Source organism: Myotis nattereri (genome assembly GCF_964212035.1).
Source record: "Myotis nattereri genome assembly, chromosome: 13".
Classification (NCBI taxonomy): Eukaryota; Metazoa; Chordata; class Mammalia; order Chiroptera; family Vespertilionidae; genus Myotis; species Myotis nattereri.
In genome coordinates this window covers 59,291,973-59,311,463 of record NC_138088.1, presented here as the reverse complement: position 1 = coordinate 59,311,463, position 19,491 = coordinate 59,291,973, and the positions used below count along the sequence as shown (strand labels likewise).

The following is a 19,491-nucleotide window of genomic DNA, read 5'->3' as shown; positions in this document are numbered from 1 at the left end:
GGGAGTGGATTTCCGGCAATTCCATGGCATGGCACCCCGGGACCTTCTCTGTCATCTGCTGAGCCACAACCAATTCCTCCCACCGACATCTAGATCCCAGCCCGGGGGAGTGGAGGGGGGGAAGGGGGGAGCTGCTCCTCCGACTGCTGTTCTCGCCTCCTTTCTGTCCACTCTCTTTACTTCTTTTTTTTACAAAATGGATTTTTATTGATTTCCCAGAGGAAGGGAGAGAGAGAGAGAGAGAGAAACATCAGTGATGAAAGAGAATCATTGATCACCTGCCTCCTGCACACCCCCCACTGGGGATCAAACCCGCAGCCTGGGCCTGTGCCCTGACCGGAATCGAACCGTCAGCTCCTGGTTCCTAGGTTGACCCTCACCACTGAGCCACGCTGGCTGGGCCCATTCTCTTTACTTCTCTGTAGCCAATCCCCCGCCACCCATCCCCGTCCTGGTTAATAATGACGCACATTAAACTTCTCTGTGGGAGTTGCTGTGTGGCTTCTCACTCCTGGTTGGATCCTAAGGGCACAGCCCAGCTGTGACCCAGAGTCAGCTCCTCCTCACGTGGGCGAATGGCACAGGCTCTGGTGCGAGGAGCCCCATGTGTGATCCCCACGAGAGGGCAGGGGGAGGGGGGAGGTCTCAGGAGAGGGCCTGAGGCTGAGTTTTTACACAGTCACCCCTCGGACATGTGAATGACATCTTCCCGGAAAAGGTGCCACCTGCTCACCGCCCCCCGCCCCTCCGAACTTCCTTCTCTTTCCTCAGGGAGTTTTGGATCTTCAGGATCCTGACCCTCGCTCTGCACACTTTCCCGCTTCTCTGGGAACAGCCTGCTCCTGGGGCATCGGGAGGGCGGGCCCTGACCTGGGCGCTAGGAGGCGGCCGAGGGCACCGCTGAGGCTCCGGCTGGGCCGGGCGGCATTTCTCGCAGAGCTGCTCCATTCAGAACACAAAAGACATAACAGAGAAATGCTTGACTTTTTGTAATTACTGAATTTATTTTATTTCCACTTTCGATAAAAACTAGTTGGTGTTTAACTCCCCAAACGCACGTGGATAAATGGCAAACGTAAATGTTGGAAGAGCGTGTGGCAGCCGGGGAGCCCGCCGCGTCCAGCCATCGGCTGTCCCAGGGGCGCGGCTGCGAGGACACGGAGGTCCCTGTGCTTCCTCCCGTGAGCTGCCCGGCAGCAGCCACGGACACAGGCTCTGGCTGAGGGGAAGGTGCGGGGTGGGGAGGGGGTTGGCGAGAGCTGGCTCCTGGCCCCCTGGTGCAGCCCCCACTTATCCGGAGCTGCCTCTAGCACTTGTGCCATGTCCTGAGGCCCTGAGGCCCCACACGGTGACCTGGCGCGGGCTGGCACAGCTGGCAGAATCTGGGGCTGGTTTTTAAAAAGTGATGCATTTGGAAATTTGATTAAAAAAATAGAACCCCTGGGATCTGAGCCCCCAGGAGTGAGCAAGGCCTTTCTGCCGGGTGGGAATGGGCATGGGAAGGGGGGGCGGGTCAGAAGCAAAAGGGAAAACTCGGAAATACGAGGAGAAGGGGTCTGGCGGGGTAGTGACTTGATCGCCCCTGGTCTGCGGAGCCCCGTCCTCAAGCGTCATTGGTCCTGCCTGTTTGGGCCAGCAGTTCGGGAAGCTGGGCTTTCCTTTATGCAAAAAATAAAAAAATCATCCAAAGTAAAAATCAGTGCTTGCCGCCGTGAAGATGGGCCGTTTAATGGTGTGTCCAGCACTGGAGCCATCCAGGCCTGGGCAGGGGCCGGCAGGCCGCCTGGGTTAGACGGCGTTCCGCTGCAGGAGCTGGTCCAGTAATTGCTGAGGAAGCAGGAGACAGACGTCAGGTGCCGAGCACACCTGGGGGCCACAGCACACCTGGCCACACACATCACACACCTGCTGGCGGCCACAGCACACCTGGCCACACACATCACACACCTGCTGCGGCCACAGCACACCTGGCCACACACATCACACACCTGCTGGCGGCCACAGCACATCTGGCCACACACATCACACACCTGCTGGTGGCCATAGCACACCTGGGCCACACACCTCACACCTGCTGGCGGCCACAGCACACCTGGCCACACACCTTACACCTGCTGGTGGCCACAGCACACCTGGCCACACACATCACACGCCTGCTGGCGGCCACAGCACACCTGGGCCACACACCTCACACCTGCTGGCGGCCACAGCACACCTGGGCCACACACAGCACACCTGCTGGCGGCCACAGCACACCTGGGCGCCGCACACATCACACCTGCTGGCGGCCACAGCACACCTGGGCGCCACACACACATCACACCTGCTGGTGGCCACAGCACACCTGGGCGCCGCACACATCACACCTGCTGGCGGCCACAGCACACCTGGGCACCGCACACATCACACCTGCTGGCGGCCACAGCACACCTGGCCACACACATCACACACCTGCTGGCGGCCACAGCACATCTGGCCACACACATCACACACCTGCTGGTGGCCATAGCACACCTGGCCACACACCTCACACCTGCTGGTGGCCACAGCACACCTGGCCACACACATCACACACCTGCTGGCGGCCACAGCACATCTGGCCACACACATCACACATCTGCTGGTGGCCATAGCACACCTGGCCACACACCTCACACCTGCTGGTGGCCACAGCACACCTGGGCCACACACCTCACACCTGCTGGTGGCCACAGCACACCTGGACACACACATCACACCTGCTGGCGGCCACAGCACACCTGGCCACACACATCACACGCCTGCTGGCGGCCACAGCACACCTGGGCCACACACCTCACACCTGCTGGCGGCCACAGCACACCTGGGCCACACACAGCACACCTGCTGGCGGCCACAGCACACCTGGGCGCCGCACACATCACACCTGCTGGCGGCCACAGCACACCTGGGCGCCACACACACATCACACCTGCTGGTGGCCACAGCACACCTGGGCGCCGCACACATCACACCTGCTGGCGGCCACAGCACACCTGGCCACACACATCACACCTGCTGCGGCCACAGCACACCTGGGCCACACACATCATACCTGCTGGCGGCCACAGCACACCTGGGCCACACACATCACACCTGCTGGCGGTCACAGCACACCTGGCCACACACATCACACACCTGCTGACGGCCACAGCACACCTGGCCACACACAGCACACCTGCTGGCGGCCACAGCACACCTGGGCACCACACACATCACACCTGCTGCGGCCACAGCACACCTGGCCACACACAGCACACCTGCTGCGGCCACAGCATACCTGGGCACCACACATCACACACCTGCTGTGGCCACAGCACACCTGGACACACACAGCACACCTGCTGGCGGCCACAGCACACCTGGCCACACACATCACACACCTGCTGCAGCCACAGCACACCTGGCCACACACATCACACCTGCTGGCGGCCACAGCACACCTGGCCACACACAGCACACCTGCTGCGGCCACAGCACACCTGGCCACACACAGCACACCTGCTGGCGGCCACAGCACACCTGGCCACACACAGCACACCTGCTGCGGCCACAGCACACCTGGCCACACACATCACACCTGCTGGCGGCCACAGCACACCTGGCCACACACAGCACACCTGCTGCGGCCACAGCACACCTGGGCCACACACAGCACACCTGCTGGCGGCCAATGCACACCTGGCCACACATAGCACACCTAGGCCACACACACATCGCACCTGCTGGCGCTGGGCCGTTACCTTTTTGAAGACTTCGGCTCGGAGTCTGTTGCTCTGTAAGATCACCCTTTTCTTCTGTTCTTCTTTTTTCTTTCTGACTTCCGGCAAATTGTTGTAGATTCTGAAACAGATCCAGGAAACACTGTGAATGGTAGCAAGACAATGTGTGTCGGAGGGGCCTGCAGCCCGGCTGTCAGCAGGTGCCTCCATCTCAAAGGGGAGCTCCGCTCACAGCTTCTCATGAAAAGTCACACTTCCTTTAAAACCAGGGGTTCCAAACCGACTGCCTAGCCACGCCGAGGGCCAGCTTGCCCCACATGCCACCATCCCCTTGGCGTTTGCCGCCCTGTGACCCAGGAAAGCAGCGGCAATGGACGGAGGAGCAGGACTGGGTTGGACTCACACACACACACACGTGTGTGCATGCGTGTGTGTGTCTGCCCCTCAGAGACTGTCTCCTACGTAACCTGCTTCCAAACATAGTGCAGGCGAGCGGAGGGTGCTCGTGTCGGGGAGTAAAATTGGGCGCTTCCGAGGGGCAGGCGGGCCCATGGGTGCCTCTTCCGGACGCTTCTTTCCTACCTCCCAACAGAAGAGTTTCCGCACGGATGCCAGACAGAATTCTCTAGAATCCACGGCAGGCGTGCTGCCTGTGCCGGGCTTTTGCATTGCCACCCATGGCGCTTGGTGAAACAATGGGTGTGGCTCAGCGGTTGAGCTTCTACCCAGGAACCAGGAGGTCACAGTTCAATTCCCAGTCAGGGCGCATGCCCGGTTGTGGGCTTGGTCTCCAGTAGGGGGCGTGCAGGAGGCAGCCGATCAATGATTCTCTCTCATCACTGATGTTTCTCTCTCCCTCTCCCTTCCTCTCTGACATCAATATAAAAAAAAACAACCAGCTCTTTCTCGTGTTGGAAGCCAGGCACGTTCTGCTGACCAGGGGCTGCCATGGGTAACACAGTCCTCGCCAAGTGGAACAGGGCTGATGCTGACAAAGCGAGCACCTGCCGCTATCGTGGTTCCCGGGCGCTCGGCTAATGGCGCGACGTGAACTGTCTCATACTCCTCACCTGTCGGGAGAGGCGTAGGGTCCCGCGGTTACGGGGTGAGGAACCCAGGCCCCAGCCAGGTCAGGAGACTCGCGGGCTGCCTCTCAGCCGGGACTCTGACCCTCCGTCTGTTTGACTTGGCCCAGCACTGTCCCCCAGCCACGGAGCCAGAGTGGACCGGGAATGCCGGCGCCTGGCACGGTGCCTGGCTCACTGTGGGCATCGCATGGTCTGAATGGAGACAGGAGCCATCGTCGCCTCCACAGAGACCCGTCCCCCGGACACTGAGCGTCTGAACCCTGAGGGGCATTTCAGGGGACAGTCCCCCCACTCACCCTGGGGCCTCTGATGCAGAATTTATTATATTTTATGTATTTATTTATTTATTTAATCTTCACCGGAGGGTATTTTTTTTGCATTGATTTTTAGAGAGAGTGGGAGAGAGGGAGGGAGAGAGGGGGGGGAGAGAGAGAGAGAGAGAGCGCAAAACATTGATGTGAGAGAACACACTGATTGGCTGTCTCCCGCACACCCTGCCTGGGGCCGGGAATTGAACCTGTGACTCTTTGGGCAGCCGATGCGCTATCCCTACGCCACACCGTCCAGGGCTGATGCCGTGTTTTCTTAAAAGACCTTCCTAAGCGAACTATGCTCATCCACGCAATAGACCACTTTGCAGAGTTAAAACCCGTGAGGGGAGCCATCCGTGTTCACATCTCCTGACACGGGCCGCCCGCACAGACGTGTTACAAAGTGGAAACATAAAAGCCGGCCGCGGGCAGATGAACCACAGCGTGGTCCCACGTAGGGCTCAAGGCGAGGTCGCGGGGTCGGTACAGAGAGAGGAGGGCAGAGGCGCCGGGGACGGTGCGCAGGGCTGGGACCTGGGCGTGTCTGGAGTTGGACCCAGAGAGCTGGTGCGGAGGGCGGGGTGCGGGGGTGGGGGGGGCCTAGCGGGTCACGAGGGACTTGAGCTTCAGCTCCATTATTTGAACTTTCTAAATGAAATGTCGCGTAGCAATATAATTCATAACAAAGGGTGCAAAAGAAAAGAGCACCAGTGTGCCCCGGGGTGGGGGTGCGGTCTCGGGGCCGGCCACAGCCCGCCCAGGCAGCCCACGGAGAGAGGGAACCGGTCCCGACTCCATGGAGACCGGCCTCTGGCGAGGGGAGCGGCCTTGGGGGCCATCCCCCCGCTGGTCTGTCCTGTCCCAGCCTCAGTTTCCACTTCAGCAAAACGCTGGGCCGTACGCTCTGCCCGCGGACGCCGGCCTGGCCTCGATGATTTCAGTCGGACGGCGCCCTGAGAGCGGCGCTGGGTTTGGGGACCGAGAGGGAAGGATTTGGCGGAATCTCCCCCCTAAATGGAAAGGGAATGCTTTTGGCATGAGGTCTACACAGCTTCGCACTTCTAACGCAGCCAGCCTCGCAGCGCAGCGGCCCTTTAAAAACCCGCTAGGCCGCCGCGGAGCAGAGCAGGCCGTTAATGGGACGGTCCCCCGCCGCCGCCCGCTCGCGTCTTTATTTACAAAGAGGTCTCCTCGCCCTGGTCCAAGTTGGCTCATGTCACGGGGACAACGTAATCACGGCCGAGGCCGGGGCTCTGCCGGGGGAGCCGGGTCCGGCCTGCCCGGTGATCTCTCTAAGCGCTCTCTCCATCTGGCTTAATTATTATAATTCTTCCCAGCGCGAGGTACTTCGTTATAAGTTAATGGCATTTCGCTTGCGTGAGCTTGGCCAGCATTGCCGAGCTATCACATTTCCATGAGGAGGCCAGAGCGGGGGAAGAATGGCCGCCTTTGTGTGCACCGGGTGGGGGAGAGCTGGTGGGCGTCTAGAATAGCAACCGGCCGGGTTTGCTGGCATCTCCCCACCCAGCCCGGCCCGGCCCGGCCTGGAGGAAGGGAGGGAGGGAGGGGGCGCCAGGGAGCAGGCCCGTGGCCCTCAGTGGCTCTGCGGCCCCCACGTGCCACCGGCCCCCATATGTGGGCCCTTTTCCGCAGCCCTGAGCCCCGAGGCCCTCCGGAAGCAGCTCCCTCCTCCGCGTCAATGACCTTCAGAGGCGCAGGGACACAGAGCACCGCCCAGCGCGACGCGGGACCCGCAGGAGCGGCCCTAGGGGTCCGGCGATCGCTGGGAGACCAGTCGCCGGTCGGCTCAGGATCCAGGACCCAGCGCTTTCCTAAGGATTTTCCACGAACGGCATGAAGACCAAAGCACAGTCCCACGGCCACACTTCCCTGCGCCAGCTTTCCACGTTCACGGCCAAGACGACCTCAGACCTTACATGGGGACCAGAAACGGACCCCTCGGGGCAGCACGGGACCCACGGAGCCGCCTGCCCCCCGCCCCCCTCACGGCCACCAGGTACCTCTTGGATCGCATGTGCATCTCCTTCTCCGAAATGCACCTTTCTTTGGGTTTGAACAAGTTATCTGCAAGAAAGGAGAGGGGAGGGTTCACGTCAGAAGGCACGGGGGCTCCGCACACGCTGTTCCCGGCTCTTCCTCCAAGCGCCGGCCCGTCACCAACACTGAGGGCACGGCCGATGCTCACACCACTGAGCCCCCTCCCCCCCACCCCACCCCCAGGCTGGTCTTGGCCACAGTGAACTCTGGGCACGAGGTGGGCATCTAACATACTTTATGGACAGTGACCTCCCCTTTTTAAAAATATATTTTTATTGATGTCAGAGAGGAAGGGAGAGGGAGAGAGAGATAGAAGCATCAATGACAAGAGAGAGTCATGGATCGGCTGCCTCCTGCACACCCTACACTGGGGATCAAGCCTGCAACCCAGGCCTGGGCCCTGTCCGGGAATTGAACCCTGACCTCCTGGTTCAGGGGTTGACGCTCAACCACTGAGTCACGCAGGCCGGGCCGTACCTCAATTTTAGAAGCAGAGCCGTGTTCTCCGAGGGCGGCGCCAGGCGTCACCCTGGCTGCAGGGCCCCGATGAGCGGTCACCGCCCCCCCCCCCCCCCCCCCGGCCCCGCTGGTGCCTCTGAGGACAGGAGCCCAGGCCGCTTTGTGGTGGGAGCCGGCAGCCACCCTGCGTGTGCTTTGTTCAGGAACATGGCGAGGTCCCACCACGAGTCCCTTTGCCTGGAAACGCTGCCTTAGAGAGTGAACCGTGACCGGGGAGAGCCGTTGTCGGCCCACGTGCGTGTCTTGCACGCATTTTCCCTGGAGCTCCGCTTCTCCTCATTCACTCACAGGGGAGGGGATGGTGGCTGTTCCCCCATCGCCGCTTACGTAGAGGCGGCTTTCTTTTCTTCTCAATAAAATGGAAAGGAAATGCCATTTCTGTGTTGCTGGAAAATCCGTTTATTTTTTAAAACCCTGTGTATCTGGCGTTTGCCTCTTTATTGTGTCCAAACTCCAGGGCCTGTTGCTAATTTCAATGGCAAGGCCGGACCTGCGTTTGCCTTTGCCTGTTTGAAAGTCAGCAGACAACCAGCTCCCAAGAAGGGGGTCCTTCTGAGGCTGCTCTGGGGGTGCAGCCGAGTGAAAGCCAGTCCCGCCAGCCATTCATCTCGATAAACACCCACCGGTGTTTATTATGACCCTCATCTCACACGTGTACAAACATGCACACACACACACACACACACACACACACACGGACAGACACAGAAGGGGAACCATTCTCCATTCCGGCAGACATGTGTCCCGAGTTCAGAGCAAGAATGCTAGCTCGGGCCTTGCATGAAAAGACAGGGGCGCAAAAACACACAAAAAAGAAGAAAACAAGAGAGAAAAGATAGGGGCCGGGAGCTCAGAGGTGGACTTCCCCAGGGCGCGTCCCTCCGGATGGAGCCAGCGATGAGGAGGCCCCACCATGCGCCCCGGAGCCCGCCAACCTCCCTCTGATCTTGCTGATGGAGAACCTTGGATGCCAATGGGCAGGCGAGGCCCCAGCTCCCCATACAGGAACCGACCCCCAAGTCAACCATGTCTATGAAACATGTTTGGAAAGAAATAGTCTTAATGTAACGCCTGGGGCCGTTCTGCTCAGACCCAGGAGCACTGTCCCCAGCCCCCACTCCCAGCTCCCTCAGGGGCTCCTGATCATCCCAGGCTTGGTTTACACGGTGAAACCAACACCATCCCCCTGCCCACAGGTCCCCGGGGCTCTCCGGCATCGCTTCCTGGCATTGCCAGAAGAAAGGGCTATGAGAGTAAATGGCAGATTGAAACGCTAGTTTCTTTAGCAAAGCGTGGTAGGCTGAGGTAAATTACCTACAAGCAAAGATTCCTAGAGCAATGTTTCCAAAGTGAACTCTTAAGAATTAGATAAAAACATTTCCAGGTTAAAAAAAAAATAGGAAGAATAGGGTTAAATAAACTTAAGCAGTCTTCACTGTTGCAGGACTTGTCAGTGCCTTTAACACACACCAGGCATTGTAAACCTCCAGAAGAACACAGCGTGCGAAACACTTCTCAGAGGAATCTGACGGGCTGATCTTTCTCTGAAATGCATGTTTGCTTGTTCTAGGCTTGAGGACATTAAGGAGAAAAGTGACAAGTGCAGAGTAATAGCTCTGATCAGTTCTCAGTTTTCAAAGTTATTTGTGACTATAAAGCAGGGTTTAGTCTATCCGTGCGTCTGGAGAAAAGCTGGTGTACTTGGTCCACGTTTTCTAAGAAATGTGAAGGTCTGTACCCATTTCAAGGGATGTTAACCTTAACAGTGGCTCCAGTCCTTCTCCACAAAGCAGCACGTCTCCTCCGCGTCTGAACCGCTACCCAAGAGCAGGGGACTTTGTGGCCCGATTCCGGGGGTTCCCGTGTTTTGTAAAGAGCCACAAAATACGGTGATTGTAGATGCTGCATAAACATCCGCTCTCCTTGCCTAGTGGATTCACTGCCGTGCATCATAGGAGAGAGATCACGTGGAAGGTAAGATGAGGCAAGGGGAGAAGGAGCCCTTGATGAAGTCATTCCTCACCTTTCTGCAACTCTGCGTTCACCTACGTTAACTTAAGTCAGAAACAGCCTGTCCTTTAGGTCCACTTCCAGTCACGGACAGAAATTGGTCTGTTTTTCCCCCAGGTTTCCTAAAAACACACAACAGAAGCCCTTCCTCCTGGGGCTGGGAGGGATGCTAATAGCACTGGACATGCAGATGTCTTTGAATCGGGGAAACAATCCTTTGGCTAAATGAGGCTTCTTGCTTCCTCGGGGGCTGATGAAGTAACAATGTACTGTTATCTGATAAGCACATTTTAAAATTCCTTTGTGAGTAATACTGGGAAAACTGCCCCCAGATTTTTATTCAGATGTTTTATGGGAAAGCATTCATGAGAGCAGACCGGACAGGGGAGGAAGGGGCAGCCGGTGCTCCCAGCTGCGTGGTGGGCAGCTCAGGGCTCTCACCTGGGGCTGTCCCCTCAGTCCCAGATCTGCTGGGTCACTTCTCCAGGGAGACGCTCCGGGAATGCAAATCCGTACTAGGACCTGCTCCGGCCAAGACCCGTCCCTGAGGCGGCTCTGCGGGGGCAGGAGTTTGCAGCGCCTTCCGGAGAATTCCGTCCCTCCCCTGGGCCGTGGTTTGAAAGGCTCTCTGACCTGGCTCACCTCGGACATGTGGCCAGTGCCATTCAGATGAATGCCATCAGCTTTGCTGCATGCGACAGGGTTTCCCAGAGGGACTTGGTGTGATGCACTCCCACGGGCCCTTACAATCGAGGGAGACGTTCCTAGCAAATACCCCCGGACCATACTCCAAAATGAAGATGGCAAGAAGGCAGGGTGTCTGGAGGGAGACAGGAACCATGAGTCCTCAAATGGGAGAGACTGGATGGGAGTAGTCAGGGAGGGCTTCATGGAAGAAGGGGATATTCCTGATGGGTTTTCCACTCAGTCACAGGCTAAGAGGACCACATGGAAGAACCATGAGGAGGACCTGGCAGGCAGGGGGGACACAGATGGAGACAGAAACAAGGCCGCTGGGGCTGTGAGCAGGCCAGGCCCCCGACCGCCTGTGGCATGGAAGGCAGGTGGTAGCAGCGGATGAACAAAGGGCTCAACTGAGCCGTGCAGCTCACCTCACAGCCCAGGGCTCCTCCCAGGAACTAGAGGACGGCACCTGGGGGTTAAGAGGCTGGACTTGAGACAGGCCAGTGAGGCGAGGCAGAGGGAGGGGGACAGGGAAGCCTGTCGAGGGGCGTGGGGACCCTGATCCGGCTGTTACCTGAGGCCAAGGACAGCAATGAGACTGACCAGGAGTGGGAGGGGGCAGAGGCAGGCAGCACGGGGTCCGGGCACAGCTGAGGTTGCTCAGAGGCTGGGCCCAGCCCTGTGGGGCCCGTGGGGGCCCGGCTCAGGGTGCGGTCAGAACAGGACAGAGACAGGGACTGCTGGGCGGAGGGCAGTGAGGGCCCTACGTGGGCGCGACCACCTGTGGTGCCACCGCTGTGCTTCCCACCGGCCTGCCGCCCCTCCTGCCCGGCTCATCCCGCAGGTGAAACCCCCTCATTCCAGGCTATGGCCGGCCTTGGAACAGGCCCACCCCTGGGAACCCCGCCCTGGAGGCCTGCAGGGGTGACGCCCCGGGAAAGCTGGTGACTGAGCAGGGAGCCCTGACCAGGAGGGAGAGCGAGGCCCTCGGACTGGGACTCCGTCCTCGGTCTGCGCGCAGAGGCTGCCTCCCGCCTGCCGCCTGCAGCTCCGCAGTCTGATCGCCTCCCCACAACCCGGCATTCACCACCTCCCGCTGACTCTGTGGCCCACAGCCCCTGGCCTCTGTCCCCGCGTGCTTCCAGCCCCGCCCCAGCCTGGCCTTCATCACATCCAGCCGGGAGCTCTGCTATGAAATCCTGCCCCCGCTCTGGCCCCGGGACAAGGTTAACCTCGGAAGCAGAGCACCCAAGTCCCTGCAGCTTCCTGGGGCTCACCTTGGCCCCACCTCCCTCCGTGCTCCACACCCCATCTCACGGTCCAGCGGAGCTGGCTGAGCACCCCAGCCCCCTCTCCCCGCTGGGCTCCCACCCCCACCCCGACCAGGTGCCAGTCATCCTACTGCACCTGGTCCCCTCCGTCAGGAGCCTGCCCTACCCCCAACGTGGGAACAAAGCCACCTCCTGTGGTTTCCATGGCAACCCAGGACAACTCCTTCCAGGACACCTAGCAAATCCCAAGGTCATTGGCTCTGTGCCTGCCCATCTCCCCCGCGATGTGGGGAGGCCTGTGAGACCAGGGACTGGGCAGGGCACACAGCGGGGTCTCAAGAAGGGCCTGCTAAGAGACCGGTGCAGACCCACCTGGCATCACTGCGGGGGCCACGCAAGGTGGGGAAAGGGGAGAGGGGCGTCTGCGCTCATTAGCTTTGGGAGGTCAGGCCACTGCTGCTGGGACGGCAGTAAGGACGGGGGCTGCGGGCAGGACCTGTGTCACGCTGCCTCCCGGTCTCTGTGATACCTACCAGGGGTAAACGTCCCCTCATCTCTACACGGGAACGCATTTACCCTCACATACGTGTGCAGGCATATGTGTGTCACTGCCCTGGGCCTCAAAGACCGCTCAGCATTCATCAGCCAACAGGCACAACTGGCCCCCGGCCCCGTCGTCACTGTCCCTGCACGTCGGGTGCCGGCTGTCCCCCTGCCCCTGTCCAGCTGCCAGAGCTCCCACCCGAACCTTCCCAGCCTGCTTGGGGTCAAGGCTGACGGGCGGTGCTCGCCCTGCTCGGAGAGCCATGCCGTCCGCTGCTAACAGTCGGCCACCGTAGCCGGCGCACCCGCGTGTGAGTGATGAGCCAGCTGGGCAGCGAGAACCTCTGCGCCGCCCTCAGCCTCCTGCCGGGACAGGCGCAGGCAGACCGGCTGCAGGCGGGCTTAGCGGCCTGACTCCGCCGCCTCTCTCCGCGCCCGCACCGGCTCTGGCTTCAGAACGTGTCTGATTCACCCGCGAACAGACAGACACGAGCGCGCGAACACCGGGGGACAGGCAGGGGCCGGACACGGGGTCATGAAAAGCTGCCTCAGGTACTTAAACTAGTGACGGGTCCGACCCCTGCAGCACACACGGTCTGAAGATCTCCTTGTAAAGGAATGTGAGCCTGGAAGGGTATCTGTTTCGGGCAAAATACCACAGGGTGACGCAGCGCCTAGGACCGTCTCCCCAAAACGGTGCGTTCCACCCCGGGGTGCGTGGCCGTGACTCCGTTTGGAAGGAGAGCTGTTGCGGATGCCCTCGGGGTGAGGCGAGGCCACGCTGGGTCAGGGTGGGCCCTGCGCCAAGGACTCATGTCCTTAGAAGAAGAGGAAATTCAGACACAAAGACACACACACACACACACACACACACACACACACACACACACACAGGGGGAGGCCACTGAAGATGGCGGCTGAGGCCAGAATGGTACATCTACAAGCCAAGGAACAGCAAGGAGTCTCAGAGCCCCCAGAAGCCCCAAGAGCCCCCAGGAGAGCGGCCCCGATGGCTTCTCCTCCGAGACCCCCGCAGGAATCAATCCTGAGACACTTGGACCTCAGATGCCTGGATTCTGGATCTGGCCTCCAGACTCTGAGAGGACCCACTGCTGATTTCCCAGCCGCACCGCCGCGGTCCTTCCGTACAGCAGCCCGGAAACGAAGGCGCAGGACCAAGGCGGCCCTCGGGTACTGCAGGGGACGGTGCCCGGACCATGTGGGGCCTGCAGAGCGCACGAGGCCCCCTCCCTTTGCGACTTCCTGTCCTTAGCACGTGGGAGTGTCGCCGGGAAGGCGCGGCGGGTGACTGATGAATCCTTTGCCCCGAGAAGGCTGCGTTCACCTCCGCCTTGCCGGGGCCTGAGACCATCCCCACCCACCCCCAGCGCTCTGGGGGATGCGGCCCCGCCTGCCGGGGACCAGGGGAGGAGGGGAGGGGGGGAGGGGCGCGGCACAGGAATCCCAGGACAACCCCCTAGGACAACTGAGGCTCCCTGGCCGCCGGATCCTCAGATCCGAGCTGCGGCCGCCAGGATGGGCTCCGGGACCTCTCCTGCCCTCGCCTCCTGCTGTCCTTGCTGGTGTAGGAGTCTGTTCACAGGCTCCGTGGAGAGAGGCCCGAGGCCCGTCTGCTCAGGGCCCAGCCCGGCGCCGGCCGGGAAGGCTCCTGATGACCCTCCTCTGAGTGACAGGCCCCCCGTGGGGTCAGCACGACCGGCCTCTCCACCTGGACGCCGCCCTCCACCCTCGGGGCTCAGCAGGTGAGGGGTTCCCAGATGATGAATGTTGATGCCAACGAGTGGGGGTCCGCCCCGCACCCTAACATCTGTCAAGGGCAGAGGGGCCTCCTGCAGTGTCTGTCAGGAGCCGAGAATGTGAACTTGCTCCCCTGGCGGTGAGGTCCTGTGGCTTTTTTCCTGGCTCTCGTGGTGAATTGTGGCCCAAGGAAGCTCTGAAAATTCAGTGCCCCATAGACTCTCCAAAATGGGCCAGCTCCTAGGGCCGGCTCCGTGATACTCAGGTCCTGGGTGTGAACGCGGTCCCATGGACATGGTGGCAGCATGGGACCAGTGCCTGGGGTGCCGGTCCCAGCCGAGGATCCCCCAGTCCCCCCGCCCCAGCCACCGAGCTCACCACTAAGCGGATGGGGGACGGTGAACTGCCTCCTGCTGGCGCGGACAGGAAGGGGGCCCGGCTTCGGCCCCGGGCTCTCCTGGCGCTGTGCTCGCCTCTGCTGCGCCATGAGCTCCAGCTTCCTCAGCCGCTCTTGTGAGCGAGAGATGAACTGTGGCCTCCGGGCCTCCAGTGCTTCCTGAGGGAGCCGGGAAAAGAGATTATTTTTTAAATATATTTTTATCAGAGGCCCGGTGCACGACATTCATGCACTGGGGGGGGGGTCCCTCAGCCCAGCCTGCACCCTCTTGCAGTCCGGGACTCCTCAGGGGATGTCCGACTGCTGGCTTAGGCCTGCTCCCCATGGCTTCTGGGAGCTCCTGCATTGAGCGTCTGCCCCCCGGTGGTCAGTGCACGTCATAACGACCAGTCATTCTGCCATTTGGTTGATTTGCATATTAGCCTTTTATTATATAGGATTGATTTCAGAGAGGAGGGGAGAGGGAGAGAGAGAAACACCAGTGATAAGAGAATCATGGGTTGGCTTCCTCTTACACACCTCACACTGGGGATCGAGCCCCTCAACCAGGAATTGAGCTGTGACCTCCTGGTTCATAGGTTGCTGCTCAACTAATGAGCCAGGCATTTCTAAGAGAAGGGGCACAGGGAGGGGCACATCCATCTGACTGGCCAAGGAGCTGAGCAGGAGAACAATTCAGGGACCGAAAGTGTCAGTGAGTTATCTGGTCCCCATTGCTTCCCACCAGCTCACGGAAAGGCGGCCCAGCCCCACGGATGGCACAAGCCCCCCCAGGCCCTGCGGCCCCTGCACACGGTGGACTAGAACCAATCAGGGTTGTGAGAGCAAAGGCAACCGTCTACCATCCTTTCTTCCACCAGCCACCCTGCCCATTCGTTCATTTCCCACAGACCCAAAGCGGACGCTCTAATTCCATCTCCCAGGGACCTGAGGGGGAGGGATGGGAGCGTCCTGAGCCCCTCGCTCCCGGGTGGGGGGTGGGGGGTGGGGACTGGGAGCCTGAGGAAGCTGAGACCCAGGTCGTCCGCCAGCGTCACACACGTGCCTTTTCAGGAGAAACGGCGATCGTGCCCAAAAGACGTCATGGTCTCCGTGACTCACACTGTGACACAGGGGCCCAGAGAGGCTAGGGCACCTGCCCAGAGGCACAGCCTCAACGAAGGCGAGACAGGTCTCCAGCCTCAGAGGCCAAAGTGAGGTCATGTGACCCCAAGAGCGGTCTCCAGTGGCGGGAGTCGGGTGTGGCATGCGGAGGGCCTCACCTGCAAGGTCAAGGAGGGGCTGGCTGGTGGTTGCTGGCACTCGGAGCAGCCCTCCCGCAGGTCGGGGGTCTCCGGCTCCTCGGCAGGCACAGGCTTGGGCGGCGCGAGCGTGGGCGCGGGCCCAGGGATGGCGGCAGCCTCCCGCGTCTGGCACTCCTTCAGCTGCAGCACCAGGTCGCAGCAGGTGACGTCTCCTGGGGGGCGGGGGGAGGGGAGTCCAATTAGTGGCGCCAGCGCGTTTCTCCTGGCCCCTCGCCGCCGTGAGACACGGAAGACCATTTTGAAAACGGAAACGCCAGCGGGTTATTAAGGGGCCTCGTTAAGCCGCAAATATCACAGCTCATCACAGACCCCCGGCCGCCCTGGTCACGGGAGGAGTGCCCGTGGGCAGCCAGCCCTCACGACCCGCTAACGATGCTGTGGCGTGTTCCCTAGGCTGCCGACGGTCAAATCCCCCCCCCCGCCCCCCCAGCTGAGAAGACCCTTTCTGCTCCCCACTGCAGGTAATTGTGTCCAAAGTCATCACCGCTTGTTGTCTGGGGACAGGGGACGGCTTTATCTTGTTTGCTATGATCATGATGTAAGGTGGGGGGGGGGTGGCGTTCATTATCCATCCCTCCCCTTAATTTGCCATGACGACCACTGGCGACACTGGTCCTGGGAGGTCCCGTCTCAGCGCTGGATTCGGGATCGTCCCGGGGCCATGGGGACGTTCCTCGTGGACGAGGGCAGGTGGTGGGTTGACCCCCAGCCCTGCAGGCCGGCGGCCTCTGGGTGTGGAAGGTGCATGGATGCTGTCCAGTGTCCCTTACCAACCAGCTCCTTCCCTGACCAGTGTCCTTCCCGTCTGTCCCAGGCCTCTCTCCTGTCTGAGCCCCCGCCCTCCCCACCCAGCTCCCAACAGCCTCACCAAACCTCCCCGTTCTGAAGCTCAAGGGACACTGTTCTGATCAATGACCATAAACGTCTTAACAGTGACAGCCCGACTCTTCCCCGGCAGGTGGTCTGTCCTCACCCAGAGCTCCGGGGAGAGCCCGCAGAGGAAGAAAATCGCTGCTCTCCCGCGGACGTGCTGGGCCCCGCTGCCTTTTTGCTGCTTTATTCTCATGTCACTTAGAGCAGCGATGGCCTGGTTTGAGCTACTGGCTCCCTCTGTGGGAGCGGCTGGCCCAGACCAGCCTGGAGGGCACAGGGGCGGCCGACGCCTCTCACCCATCACCCTGGGCCTCAGTTACAGAGGGTCGGGGTCGGCCTTGCAGACCCGCAGCTTCGGAGCAGCATCGCACACCCGCCCCGGCTGAGCCTGAGAGCTGCGGTGCCCTGGGAGCGGCCTTCTCAGCCTGGGGGGGGGGGGGGGGGGGGCTGGCCTTGCGCACAGTAGGCCTCAGAGGGACGGCCTTCTCCATGCGGGAGGCAGAGCCTACTGCCGTGGAAACGGCCGGTCCTGCTTCCCCTCCCGCCACGGGGGGAGAGGGGCAGCTGGGAGCTGAGCCGGGAGAGGCAGGGCCGTGTGGGCCAGGGATGATCCCACAGGCACACCCGGGAGGAAGCAGTCAGCCCGCCTCCCTCGCCTCGCTCTGGGCACTGTCTCCAGTGGACACAGCCTCTCCCTGTGGAGCCGGGCACAGGCCGTGGAAGGGGCAAAGGACCAGGTTCAGGGAAGGGGTCTGGGGAGCCCCGCCATCTCAGCAAGTCCCTGGGCGCCAGCTGCCGGGCAGAGAGCTGCGCCCACAGGAAGGAACTCTTTAACCAGCCGCGGCTCTGTGCCTGACAGCCTCACGTGCCTCCTGCCGCTTCCAGAAAACTTTCGTTTCTACTAAAAATAAAGGGAGAGTTGCGCCCAAACATCTGATGCCCCCACATCCGATGCCCCGGGACAGGCGGCTGGGCTGCAGAGCTGCCTGCGGGACTGGAGCCCACAGCTCTCAGCGCGGGACAGGGACCCTCACCCCTGCCGGCACTGCCCTGGGCTCACCGAGGAGCCCCTACTATCACCGAGGAGCCCCCCGTATCGCCAAGGAGCCCCCGTATCACCGAGGAGCCCCTGCCTCCGCTGCTCCCAGGCCCTGGCTCTGAAGCAGGGGTGGGGAACCTTTTCCGGCCCAGGGCCACGGGGATATTTGTCACAGCATTCACGGGCCGTACGAAATGATCCACTCACAAACCAGCTGCTCTGTTTGGTCAAACGTTTCAGGAACTCACCCCTAATGGCCTGGCAGGGCCAGAACAGATGATTTCTCGGGCCTTAAACGGCCCGCGGGCCGGACGTTCCCCACCCCTGCTCTAGAGGGACTGGCTCGCTGGCGCCTTAGGGACGCCCGTGACCTTCTGCATGCCGGGCAGTGGAGTCCGGCCAGGTACCCGGTTCAAATCCCTCCTCCACCACCCTCAGCCCCATCTGGAAAGGCAAGTCACCACTAGGATGAGGTAATAATGTCCCATATTTTTTATTTATTTTCGTTATTAGGATAGTATCTATTTTTATAAATTGACCTCTGTATGTAATAAGCAAGCTATGTATATACTTGATGTAATCATATTTTATAGGAGAACATATCTGCATTATTAAGATACATGTTGAAATCAAGCTAATGGCATAATAAAACATGAGCAGCGTCGGTGTCATTCTGGCTGGGACCGCTGTTGCCTGGAAGTCGTTGGAACGATACACCGCGTTTCCCCGTCTTGACCAGCACCAATGGGAAATGGGCAGTGAGCCTGCCGGAGGCTCGCTGAATGCGACCACGGGGACGCTGCAGTCGCACCTGCTGGGGGAAGCGCATCTTTGGCCTCCGCTCGGCGGCCACTGGCCTCCAGCCAGACCCTGGCTGGCTTCACGCGGAGATGCGTGAAGGAAATGAGCAACATGAAAGAGCCCATTGAAGAGCCTAATAAATGCGACCAAAGATGGGGCCTACGGTGTGAGATGCAGAGTCAGGGGTGTAAAGCGCTGTTGGGAGCGCTGATCGCAGAACCCCCTCCTCAATGCGCCTCCAGGACTCTGGCTGGGGAGTCCCCGCTGTTGGGAGCTCTGGTCACAGAACCCCCTCCTCAATGCCTCTCAAGACTCTGGCTGGGGAGTGTCCGCTGTTGGGAGCTCTGGTCACAGAACCCCCTCCTTAGTGCCTCTCAGGACTCTGGCTGGGGAGTCCCCGGTGTTGGGAGCTCTGGTCACAGAACCCCCTCCTCCATGCCTCTCAGGACTCTGGCTGGGGAGTCCCCGGTGTTGGGAGCTCTGGTCACAGAACCCCCTCCTCCATGCCTCTCAGGACTCTGGCTGGGGAGTCCCTGGTGTGGGGCCGGGCAGGGAGCAGACAGGCCTGACCCAGGACACCTCCACTTCCTGCCTCTCAGGTTGGCCCTGGTCCTCCCTCCACCCTCATCCAGACCCTCATTTCCTGAGCAAGGTCTGGAAACCCCATTTTGTGGAGATAGAAATACCTCCCAGGGTCCCAGGTCAGACAAGGAAGCGGATTGCAAGCCGTGGGACGGCGTGGAAAAGGTGCGGGCTCCGCCCCTCAGCCCTGCGGGGGCCGCTGGAGGCCCCTCGCCTGGCGCACATCCCTTTTCTGGTTTTCTCTGCGCTTCTCACAAACCTCAATCATGCCGCCCCCCACCCCGCTGGACACCGCGGCCCCGTGTGCAGCCTCTGCTAAGAGCGCCGCTCCCTTTGAAGAACGATTTTTGAAAATCAGACTCGAGACACTCCCTGGGCCTCTGAGGAGAAGCACAGGCGCATGGAAATAGCAACGAAGGAGAAATCTCAGGGCCAAGCGAGGCGGCATCCCGGCCGGCCGGCCAGACCGCAGGCGGCTGCAGAGAGCGAGAGCCCGCGCTGGCTGGTCTCTGC

General features: G+C 60.7%; 1 protein-coding gene across 1 annotated transcript in view; it reads right to left on the bottom strand.

The window, feature by feature from the left end:
• Positions 1-981: 981 nt before the first annotated feature.
• Positions 982-19,491, bottom strand: part of LOC308529083 ((E2-independent) E3 ubiquitin-conjugating enzyme FATS) — a 94,769-nt gene continuing 76,259 nt past the window's right edge. Inside the window, exons 3-7 of the mRNA XM_081105094.1 lie at positions 15,642-15,835; positions 14,361-14,538; positions 7,161-7,224; positions 3,762-3,861; positions 982-1,827 (exon numbers count right to left, since the gene is read on the bottom strand). Coding sequence (XP_080961220.1) covers positions 1,789-1,827; positions 3,762-3,861; positions 7,161-7,224; positions 14,361-14,538; positions 15,642-15,835 — 575 coding nt within the window. The 3' untranslated portion in view covers positions 982-1,788. The remainder of the gene's footprint in view (positions 1,828-3,761; positions 3,862-7,160; positions 7,225-14,360; positions 14,539-15,641; positions 15,836-19,491) is intronic.